The 12,129-nt window shown below is 41.3% G+C and overlaps 2 protein-coding genes across 2 annotated transcripts; both read right to left on the bottom strand.

Annotated features, from left to right (window-relative positions):
• Positions 1-96: 96 nt before the first annotated feature.
• On the bottom strand, positions 97-3,725 carry LOC148079418 (lysosomal membrane ascorbate-dependent ferrireductase CYB561A3-like). Its single transcript, XM_087792283.1, has 5 exons — positions 3,539-3,725; positions 2,399-2,607; positions 2,183-2,337; positions 207-369; positions 97-132 (listed from the first exon to the last, which is right to left on the bottom strand). Exons 1-5 carry the CDS (start codon positions 3,723-3,725, stop codon positions 106-108), a joined length of 741 nt encoding a protein of 246 aa, XP_087648409.1. The 3' UTR covers positions 97-105.
• A 3,107-nt stretch (positions 3,726-6,832) lies between these two features.
• Positions 6,833-11,635, bottom strand: mat2al (methionine adenosyltransferase II, alpha-like). Its single transcript, XM_087792463.1, has 9 exons — positions 11,382-11,635; positions 10,143-10,220; positions 9,342-9,464; positions 9,169-9,281; positions 8,175-8,318; positions 7,529-7,747; positions 7,290-7,472; positions 7,047-7,180; positions 6,833-6,986 (listed from the first exon to the last, which is right to left on the bottom strand). Exons 1-9 carry the CDS (start codon positions 11,455-11,457, stop codon positions 6,884-6,886), a joined length of 1,173 nt encoding a protein of 390 aa, XP_087648589.1. The 5' UTR covers positions 11,458-11,635; the 3' UTR covers positions 6,833-6,883.
• Between the last annotated feature and the right edge of the window lie 494 nt (positions 11,636-12,129).

Genomic DNA, 12,129 nt, shown 5'->3' with positions numbered 1-12,129 from the left:
GAAATAAAAACACAGACACACTTTCAACCTTATAACAGCATTTTTATTCTCGATCATCTGAGATGAAACAGTCACAAGAATGATTCTGTCGAACGTCCTCGTTGGTCAAAATCCGTTTTCTAAAAAGAGAAGCTAAAAGAAATAAAGTTTGTGTGAATTGTGTAAATTATTTTTAAAAGCTTAAAAACTCTATAGTTTTGACTCACATGTTCTCTTTCCTCGTAGGGTTGTGGACGCTTCCATTTCTCTTTGGACAGAATGCCAAAGATGAGCAGGCCGAATGCCACGATCAAGAGTCCGACCGAGTTTGCAAACCTCACCTGAGCTGGGTATGAAAACATCGGCCCAGAGGAGGTGGAGTTTCTGCTGCTGATCGAGACGAGGAGATGGTGAGGTTGAGGGAAGTCAGGGAATGGTGATGAGAAAAAGTTGATGGAGAAAGACGGTAGCATGGATTACTGAGATTAAAACAAAGAGAAAACTGCTGAATCTAAATTCATGGGTTTGAATTAGGAGCTACCTAAAAAGTTGACAATCATTGTAAAAAGGTTCACAGATGATAAAAACCAGATAAGACAAGGATAAACAAAGAAGGATTATGGTAGCTGTGGATGGACAGGTCAAGAAGAGATTAGGATGGATCAGGAAAGATGAGGAAACTTGAGAAAGGATGAGAGAAGATGAGAGAAGATCAGGGGAGATGAGGAGGAATGAGGAAAGACAAGAAAAGATTAGGACAGATGAGTTAAAACCATAGTAGGGAAGATAACAAGGAATGCTTGGGTTAAATGAGGTAGAACAAGGACAAATGCGAGGAAATGATTAGGACGGTAAAGGAAAGATTAGGAAAGATAAGGTATAAGGGAATATGAGATCAGGCAAGATAAGGCAAGATCAGGCAGGACCAGGAGAGATCAGGTAAGATGAGGCGAGATCAGATAAGATGAGGCGAGATCAGGTAAGACCAGGAGAGATCAGGTAAGACCAGGAGAGATCAGGTAAGACGAGGAGAGATCAGGTAAGATCAGGAGAGATCAGGTAAGACGAGGAGAGATCAGGTAAGACCAGGAGAGATCAGGTAAAATGAGGAGAGATCAGGTAAGACCAGGAGAGATCAGGTAAGATCAGGAGAGATCAGGTAAGACCAGGAGAGATCAGGTAAGACGAGGAGAGATCAGATAAGATCAGGAGAGATCAGGTAAGATGAGGAGAGATCAGGTAAGACCAGGAGAGATCAGGTAAGATCAGGAGAGATCAGGTAAGACGAGGAGAGATCAGATAAGATGAGGAGAGATCAGGTAAGACCAGGAGAGATCAGGTAAGATGAGGAGAGATCAGGTAAGATGAGGAGAGATCAGTTAAGACCAGGAGAGATCAGGTAAGATGAGGAGAGATCAGGTAAGACCAGGAGAGATCAGGTAAGATCAGGAGAGATCAGGTAAGACCAGGAGAGATCAGGTAAGATCAGGAGAGATCAGGTAAGACCAGGAGAGATCAGGTAAGACCAGGAGAGATCAGGTAAGATCAGGAGAGATCAGGTAAGACCAGGAGAGATCGGGTAAGACGAGGAGAGATCAGCTAAGATGAGGAGAGATCAGGTAAGACCAGGAGAGATCAGGTAAGATCAGGAGAGATCAGGTAAAACCAGGAGAGATCAGGTAAGATCAGGAGAGATCAGGTAAGATCAGGAGAGATCAGGTAAAACCAGGAGAGATCAGGTAAGATCAGGAGAGATCAGCTAAGATGAGGAGAGATCAGCTAAGATGAGGAGAGATCAGGTAAGACCAGGAGAGATCAGGTAAGATCCGGAGAGATCAGGTAAGACCAGGAGAGATCAGGTAAGATGAGGAGAGATCAGGTAAGACGAGGAGAGATCAGGTAAGACGAGGAGAGATCAGCTAAGATGAGGAGAGATCAGGTAAGACCATGAGAGATAAGGTAAGATCAGGAGAGATCAGGTAAGACCAGGAGAGATCAGGTAAGACGAGGAGAGATCAGGTAAGATCAGGAGAGATCAGGTAAGACAAGGAGAGATCAGGTCAAATGAGGAGAGATCAGGAAAGGGGAAGAGAGATCAGGTAAGATGAGGAGAGATCAGGAAAGGAGAAGAGAGAACAGGTAGGATGACAAGGACAGTGAGGGAAAAATAAGGGGCCATGTTGTCAGGAGGACTCTCACTCACGCTGACAGAAGAAGTTTCTCATTGACGCCGCTGATGCAGGAGATCAAACTCAGGACCAGAATGACTTTCCCTGCCCAGACATGGAATGGTTTCAGGCCACGGCGGATCCACAGTGGTGTCCATGGCAACAGGAACGCTGCACCCCCGGACACCCACTGCAGAAACCAGTGGGCGTTTAAGTTGGAGTCAACACTACACAAACCTAGCTCCACGAACCTGAAGAGCAAAGACCAGGACGGTGCCGAAGCCCACCCAGCTGTGCAGAGACTGCAGGTCTGACATCCTGAGGAGCTGCTTGAAGCTGAAGACCGCATGGAGACCCAGAGAGCAGAGGACCAGCGCCAGCAGCATCAGAGAGGCGTGGACCACTTTCATAGTCCCCTTCGTCCGAGTCCAGGTGAAAGGTGTGCGGTAGACCACAGCGGCTGGTGGAGGTTTATCCATATCTCGTCTTTATTGTCATCTTGACATCATCCTTTTCATGTTCATCTTTATCGTCATTTCCATTAATGCTTAATTCATACTGTCATCATCATCATTACATTATAATTATTATTCTTACTATTATTATTATTATTATTTAATCTTATATAATCTTCATGAATACTAATATTAATCATCATCATTATTATTATCATTAATCGTATTATTATTATCAGTTATTATTGTTATTAAAATTATTATTAATCTTCATGAATACTTAAATACTATCATCATCATATTAATTGGCATCTTGGTTAATACTTAATACATACTGTCATCATCATCATCTTATTATTATTCATTGATACTTAATTTATACTACCATATTATTATGGTTATTATTATTCATTTTCATCTCCATTGTTACTTAATTATTACTATCTTCCGAGCGTGTTTAATACTTTTGAATTACGCCATTATCTTCAGCAACATCAATGCATGTCATTCCATTGGCTTTACATGTGAAAGACAAAAGATAAAAAAACGCCAAGCCAAGCTAACATATAAGTTGGCATTATAAAAAGGATTAAGTTTAAAAGTTTGACCAATTAAAAACATACTTTGTTACATGTCAATGCTTCTTCATCATATAGATTTTTCAATTTTACCTTTGTCTTCCTTTGTCATAAAATGCAGAAGTTTTTGTGTTTAACACCAAATAACTGAGTTGCTTGTACGTCTCTCTAAGATAGTAAATTAAATTAAAGTGACACAAAGTGAGTAAAACAACAAAATTAAACTAAATTATCGCTTTGAATTCTCACATTACAAGACAAAAGTTATTTTTTTCTGACGCGGTAGTCACAAGGGTCTGTCATCTGACTTGACCACGACCAGGAGCTCTAAAACAACCAAGCATTCTCAGATTCTTACCGAAACCGTAGACCACCACCAGCCCCGACACCATGAACACAGGATGCCAGTTGAACTGCATCAGAGATCCGGTCCAGCCGAAGCCCCCCTGCCAGCGGGACATCCAGCAGCCCACCAGCAGCACGCAGAGGAGACCCACACACACACAGAGGGTGTAGACCACATAGAAGACCACGAACGGACCCATGTCGGCCCAGATGTTGAATCCAGACTGGAAGCAAGAGAGAAGAATGGAGGAGGAACAACTGTCCACTGTCACACTGATCCAAGGATTCTCACCGGCTCTGTAACAGAGTTGCTTAGTCATCCCAATTCGCCTCAGAGAAGGGTGTTGCAGAACACATGTTTCATGTGGATGAACAACACAAGGACAGTCAATGGATGAAAGAAAGTTTCTTTTAAAGTTTGTTTTTACATCAAGTGAGTATGTAACAAAATAAATCACAATATTTGTAAAAACTTTGTGCTCCCTGGCTCACTTGAAGATTTAAAAATATTAACAAAACATTGTTCAAGTAACTATGTATTTTCAAGTTATTATGTATTTTCTGTAAAAAAAACAAAAACAACCAATAGTTAAGTCAGTCAAGTTAAATAGTGTTTGTCATCAATCTGTTGCTGACATGTAATTGAGTTTTCTTGAAATGGGAATTAAATGGGAGTGTCAAAATTATTCTGATATGGTGCTACATTTAGATTTTGTGCATTTCCAAAGATTGTAAGGATTTAAACATGTTGCTAAGCTTATATCAGCACATACTATTTTATATTAACATGTAATGTTAAGTCATACGCAGCTAGTATGCAACTGATTTTATTTTTTATTTTGTCAATATCCATCTTATATTAGCATGTAGCAAACCTTAGTTATACTATAATAACTAGTTATACTAGCTAATGTTAGGTGACTTTACCACTTACCCAATGTTTATATTATGTTATATATTATCATGGAGTTAAAGTCTTCGCTAATCTAACGATAATAAAGCTGCATTATTTCTCTACATTTCAACTTGTTCAATATGACATGGAACACTATAAAACTATTTCTGATAAATAAAACTGATTTATTTGATTTTCTAAACTATATCTTTAAGCAGCAAATGTACGGTAATGTCGTGTAGCATGTTAGCATTTAGCTTATGTTATGCTAGATAAAGTTATGTTACACCAGTATGTTAGCATATAGCTAATAATGGTTACCGTTACCATTTAGCTACTGTAACGTTATGGTTGAGCCACCATTTAGCATGTTATATAAGCATTTCACTGTGTTACTATTATTGTTTATTTTACAAAATAAAAAACACTTTCAACTTTTTGTTACAGGCTTCAGTTCTAACACACTTATCTTAAATCATGGCTTTTGTGTTCAGTATGTTGTGATAATGACTGTGACGATCAGATGTCACAAGAAAGTTGTTTTGATCATCTGCTCCAGAGGAAGTGAAAAGTGAAGATGAGTGAGTGAGGAGAGCGAAGATGAGTGAATAAAGAATAAAGATAAGGAAGTGAAAAGTGACTATGCGGAAGTAAAATGTCAAGATGAAGAAGTGAAATGTGAAGATGAATGAATGAAGAGTGAAGATGAGGAAATTAATTGTGATGAGTGAATGAAGAGAAGAGATAAGGAAGTGAAAAGTGAAAATGAGAAATTGAAAAAAGGATGACAAGGATGTGAAAGATGAAGGTAAGGAAATAAAATGTAAAGATGAGGAAGTTAAACATGTTGATGAGTGAATGAAGAGTCCAGATGAGGAAGTTAAAAGTGAAGATGAGGAAGTTAAATATGATGAGTAAATGAAGAGTGAAGACAGGGTAGTGAATAGTGACAATGAGGATATGAAAAGTGATGAGTGAATGAAGGGTTGAGATGAGGAATTAAAATGTGAAAATGAGGAAGTCAAAAGTGAAGATGAGGAAGTTAAAAGTGAAGATGAGGAAGTTAAATATGATGAGTAAATGAACAGTGACAAGGAAGTGAACAGTGACAATGAGGATATGAAAAGAGATGAGTGAATGAAGAGTTGAGATGAGGAGCTAAAAAGTGAAGATGAGGAAGTGAAAAAAGGATGAGGACGATTAGAAAATGAACTATGAAGATGAGGAAGTTAAATTTGATGAGTGAATAAAGAGTGGAGATGAGGAATGTTAAAGAATTTATGTTGCCAAGATATGTGAGTTGGTCTGCCCGTGCTGGCTGTATCCAGCAACAAACTCTTTGTATTCAAGTGTGTCATCCTCTGAGCTTTGGAATAAAAAGCCAGCAAGGAGAGGGGAACATCAGTGGTTTGGGACGGGCCGTGTGAAGCGCCTCCACACCTTGCTGGTGGTAAATCTGGATTCTGACTCGGTTTGTTATTCTAACACATTCTCTGTTCTCATTCCGATGGCCGGGAGCATATCCCCGACAAGGAATTGAAAAGCGAAGATGAAAAAGGGGTGATGAGGACATGAAAGGTGAAGATGAGGAAGTCAAATGAAGAGAAGGGAAGATGAGGACCCTGCCCCCCCCAGAAGACCCTTGTGTTCAGCCTTGATGAGCCAAATGAGAGTCTTTGAATTCAGCAAACATAAACCCCAGAAGCTCGTCCTCGTCCCGGCTTGACGTCCCGAAGTGGAACACAGAGATGGAGAGCGGGCGACTCACACCGATGGCGTAGGAGATGTGGAGAAGGACCAGTCATCAGACAGAGCGTCAGCTTCTCTTCGTAGCGTCTCTCGTGATGTGACGGTTTCTACATGTGTTTATTATCTTTAATGAACATTTAAAGTTCCAGACCTGAACCAAAGCTCTTCGACACAGTCCGGCCTTGGTCTGCCCGTGCTGGCTGTATCCAGCAACAAATGAACAAACTGTTTGTATTCAAGTGTGTCATCCTCTGAGTTTTCGAATAAAAAGCCAGCAAGGAGAGAGGAACATCAGTGGTTTGGGACGGGCCGCGAGAAGCGCCTCCACTCCTTGCTGGTGGTAAATCTGGATTCTGACTCGGTTTGTTATTCTAACACATTCTCTGTTCTCATTCCGATGGCCGGGAGCATATCCCCGACAAGGAATTGAAAAGCGAAGATGAAAAAGGGGTGATAAGGAAGTCAAATGAAGAGAAGGGAAGATGAGGAAGTGAAAGGTGGAGATGAGTGAGTGAAAAGGAAAACACGGAAATCCGTGTTCGTCAATCTGTTCTGTGAAAGAACTTAATCTGTCACATCATCACAAGACAAGTCATAGACAAACAAAACCTTTATTGTTTGAAGACATGGAGGGGAGGAGTCGACCTTCACACGACTCTGACCTCACCCACCAATGGATGTCGCAGCACAACCTAGTGGACTTGCGGGGGCGTGTTAAAAAAAGAGGGTCTTGGGTTTTTCCCAGGGGAAGTCTTCTCTGCCGAAGTGTCCGTAGCAGGCCGTCTTCTCGTAGATGGGTTGCTTCAAACCAAGCTCTCTGAAGAAGGAACCACAGAGTTACGCTGACTCAGGGGACAACAGCAACAGTGATCCTCACTTGACGATGACACCGGGCCGCAGGTCGAAGTTCTTCTCCACGATCTGCAGAAGCTCGTCCTCGTCCCGGCTGGACGTCCCGAAGTGGAACACAGAGATGGAGAGCGGGCGACTCACACCGATGGCGTAGGAGATCTGGAGAAGGACCAGGCATCAGAGCATCAGCTTCTCTTCGTAGCGTCTCTCATGATGTGAAGGTGTCTACATGTGTGTATTATCTGTAATAAACATTTAAGTTCCAGACCTGAACCAAAGCTCTTCGACACAGTCCGGCCTTGACCAAAGACTTGGCCACCCAACGAGCAGCGTAGGCACCGGATCGGTCCACTTTGGAGTAGTCCTTCCCAGAGAAGGCACCGCCGCCGTGTCCACCCCATCCTCCATACGTGTCCACGATGATCTTCCGCCCGGTGAGTCCGGCGTCGCCCTGCAGCAACACGGTCACTACTAGAGCCTCACAGAGGAAGGGTTGGTAGTTCTGACCTGTGGACCCCCCATCAGGAATTTGCCGCTGGGCAGCAGGTGGAAGATGGTCTTTTCGTCCAAGTACTTGTCTGGGATCACCACCTTCACCACCTTCTCCATCAGGCTACGCCGGATGTCGTCCAGGCTGATGTTGGGGCTGTGCTGAACGGAGATCACCACCGTGTGGACCCTCAGAGGCTGCATGGCGCCGGCGTCGTCCCGGTACTCCACCGTCACCTTTAGAGTTAAGAGCACCCTTAAACAAGTCCACCTGACTGAAGACCCTGCCCCCCCCAGAAGGCTCTTGTGTTCAGCCTTGATGAGCCAAATGAGAGTATTTGAATTTAGCAAACATAAAACAGTCGAGACCTTAACAACAAGAAGCTTCTATCTCAAATCTTTAGAGGTGCTGATCCTCATCCCAACAGGAAACTTTTACATTTCATCTAGTCTACGCTACAATCCTGACATCAGACGTTTATGGCATACGTTTTTACGTGTTTTTGTCAGGTTCAAAGGAGATGTTCATGTTTTGGACTGTGGGAGGAAGCTTGTGGGCAGAAACACCTAATAGAGGCAAATATCCAAGCAGGACTGGATCCGCCAATCTCTGTGCTCCCCAGTGGTTCGTTTATCAACAGGAAGCAAAGTCTCGGTCGCTCACCTGGGACTTGGAGTCCGGCAGGATCCAGGGACACTCGCCAGAGCTCGACAGCTCCTTCATCCTGAAGTTGAGCTTGTGAGCCAGGAGGATGGTGAGCGGCATGCACTCGTCCGTCTCGTCGGAGGCGTACCCGAACATCAGACCCTGAAAGACAAAAACCCTTCACCATGTTGTCACCTCTTGATAAGGAAGACCTGGACCACCATGGCTTTTTCTTCAAAATTCATACGCAAGCGGTGAGATCTATGAAGCTAGCTTCTACATACATTCTAAAATAAATGTGCCAACAACTTGTCGAACAAAGATATGTTTTGTTACTATGGCTGGGTATCATGGTGGGTTTCCTTAATCAAATGCACAAGGTTCTGAATTGATTTATTTCAATTGGAATCTGATGATCTTGATGAATGAAAATGGCTTAACAATGTACTTTATTTTTTCTCATTTCAAACAACAGTTGTACTTCATGCAAGAGGTGCCCTCTACAGTCTGTCGCTATTGGTTACAGGACCTCCCGAGGAAACCGATAGCGACAGCCTGTAGAGGGCAGAGCACACATTCTTAGAACCACGGTCAGAAGATAACTTTAGTGCAGAACAAGTAATCTCTTGCTTTACTAATCGAATAAATCAATTCTAAATCGCTTTATATGATTTTATTTCCCTTTTTCTTACTGGTTTACAACTCTCTTAACTGCATGACTCCAGTCTCTGAAGCTCCAGGTCTCAGGTGTCCTCTCTGACTTATTCCCGGAGTAACATTTAGTGAAGTCGCTTTTAGTTATTAAGGCCCATATCTGTGAAGAGTCTACAAACTAAAGACCCATTTGTTTTCTGATTTTACATGAACAGTCTATTTTTAATTGACTTTTTATTGAATTTTGAGATGTTGTGAGGTTTTCTTTTCAAAATATCTTGACATATTTTCTTTCCGAGTCAAGATTTTAATCACAAAAATAACACCACATTGTGTTGTTTGATGTGTATGGGGTCACCTGATCTCCAGCTCCGATGTCCTCCTGGTCCCGTCCTTCAAACACACAGTCGGAGATTTCCTCCGCCTGCGGCTCCAGAGCCACGAGGACGTTGCACGTCTTGTAGTCGAAACCTGAAGGTTCACAATGTCCTCAGTTGGAGAAGGAAAACGAAAGGGAACGTCGTGCTTCACCTTTGGACGAGTCATCATAGCCGATCCTCTTCACCGTGTTCCTGACCACCGACTGAAGATCCACCACCGCCTTCGACGTCACTTCTCCCACCAGAAGGATCATCCCGGTCTTGGCCACGCACTCTGTCAAGCATTTATAAAGGATTCATGGTTTTGTGTTTTCCTGCTGAGGTCAAGGATTTGAAGTGATTGATACTTATAAAACCATCGAGATTTCTCTTTGTTTTAAAATTAAATTGCATTTTTTAATTAATTAATGTAGCAGTATTTTTTGTTTTTTATAGTGAGCAGGAGACATGACTTGGAATTCTAATCCTCAACATATACAGAGATACGCAGTGTTAGCGACTCGCTAAGCTAGCGAGAATAGGTTAGGTTAGGTAGAACTGGTAGAACTAGGTAGAAATTGTTTTTTTTCCCAATTAGCCACAGCAAATACAGCATTTTTTTCATAAAAAAATTATCAAAATAAAATATATAATATAATGAGATCTTGGCTCCTTCAAGGGCTCTAATAAATCTGTTTGTGAAATCACTGAAAGAAACAAATTTACTTTGTTGAACTACAGGGCAAATATAAAATATCATTTAACTATAATTACTTAAATTTTATTTTCAAATACCATATAGTTTAGCACCAATCAGTTGTTAAATAACAGAATTAATGAACATGTTTATGACTATGGATATTTCATATCAAATGGGATCCTGTTGTCGATCACAATCCTTGATTTAACTTTTTTAATTCCTTAAAACACACTTTGACACACGGCAGTGTGTCCTTGTGCACTCGCTGCTCACCACAGGCCACCTTGGAGTCGGGGTCTTGGCTCAGGTATGCATCCAGGACAGCGTCGCTGATCTGATCACACATTTTATCTGCAGACACAAAGAGAGATTGTTCATGACGTCTCCTTGAGCAAAGTCATCCAGTAGAGCTTCAGAGTAGAGCTCAGGGTTAGTAGACGACAGGGAGTGTTTTGATAGTGAGGAGCCGAGGTCCAGAGCGTGACCCAGATTAAGACTTCTTGAGGAAGTAATGGATATTACTTTTGTGTCGTTTATGAGTTTGGACACTGATAAGTGAGCTAACATTAGCCGCTAATCATTAAACTCTCATTCTCGATCACCGGCATCTTTATACGTCTCCATGTTGACGTGAACATTTGGGCCGAAATCCTATTTCACCCATTTACCCATTAATCTTACTCGCCCTTCAAACCAATATATTCTGTTCTATCGTAAAAGGGATCATGCAGAAACCTTTTTGAAACGTCTGTTGGTGCTAAAATTACAGTAAACATTTTTCATTTATTAGTATTTTTATTCATAATATAACTTGTTCAAAGGTTCTTAAAACAGTTTTTGTTTTTTTTCGTTCTCATTTTGTGTGTTTTTCTTTCAATTGTTTAAAGTTGATGGAAATCCTTCTTTTTAATGAATGCTTTAATATTTGTATTTTGCATTGCTTGTGATATTTAAAAAAAGAATATGAACAATTATTCAATCTCATTTAAATTAAAATAAATGATTAAAGACTTTTTTATATTTGAAGACTGTATTTTTAATGTAAAATATAATTTTTAACACATGTTACTACAATACTATGTTTTTCAAAATGTACATGAAAGGAATACATAAGTAACAGTACATAGCTTAACTATTTAGTTTACACGTCATATGTTTTTACGAGGTGAACATAAACATATTTAAATGGAAAAAAAAGGTAAATAAATTGTTTTTACACATTTATTTTTGCGTTTTTGTTTTAGATGTGCATCACTTTTGGTGTAACATACAGAGAAGATAACGCGCACATGATTTATCATGTTTTTTCTCATGCATTTATTCATTATGATACTTATTTTTAAAGTAGAAATGCAACTTTCACTCTTGTCTAACTTGTGATCTCTCACGCGTGAACATCTCAGAGAACACAGGACATCCTGTGGAACAAAGTGCATGCATGAGTGGCCCCTGAAGCACATGTCTGGACCAGGTCAGGTCCACTAACGTCCCTGAGGACCAGAGAAAAGTCACCTGAGTGTCCTTCACCCACAGACTCCGAGGTGAAGAGGAAAGTCTTCCGCCCGCGGCCTCCTCCTCTGGGGTTCATCTTCGGCTCCTCGCTGCGAGTGAGATCGACGTTTAGGGTCAAGATCTGCAGGAAAAAACTCCTCCTGGATCGTGGATCTGAAGATGAATGATCAACCAGGCTTCACGGCGGAGGGGGGAGGAGGTTCTGGCGGAACAGCGACGATAAAGAAGCTCCGGTGTCGAAGCGGCTCCGTTGTTCCCACAGACTCCTGCAAAAAAGTTCCCAACACGGTCCAGGAATTTGTTTTCATTTTTCAGATTCCACTTTTTTGTCATGTGACCCCAAAATCTGCCCGATTTCCGGTGCTGCTGTTCAGCAGACGGGCTCTTGAGGGCGCTATAGGAGCGAGTATAGATGGTAAACTAATAATAAAACCCCTTTAAACTTTACTTTATGGACTTTTTGAAGGAGGACATGGAGAGAATAAAAGACTATGGAGGTCAAATAAGAGAGATTAAGGAAAGAAAAAAAGTTTTAATCAGACTAGACTCTTTCTTTACTTTACTTTAGTCTCTCAGTCTCATCACCTGTCCCAGGTGTAAACTAAAGACCGCAGCCCATAATGCTTTGCGAGATCACATGCTCCGGTAAACAAGTTGAAGTGTTAAATTATTAACTATTAAACACACACGGCTTATGATGTGCTCAGGAGCCTAGTAATTATATATTTTATATAATATATAATTATAT

Source organism: Callionymus lyra, chromosome 5 (genome assembly GCF_982586985.1).
Source record: "Callionymus lyra chromosome 5, fCalLyr1.hap1.1, whole genome shotgun sequence".
NCBI lineage: Eukaryota > Metazoa > Chordata > Actinopteri > Syngnathiformes > Callionymidae > Callionymus > Callionymus lyra.
The sequence above is the reverse complement of the archived record's forward strand: the minus strand, read 5'-3'. Positions and strand labels throughout refer to the sequence as shown.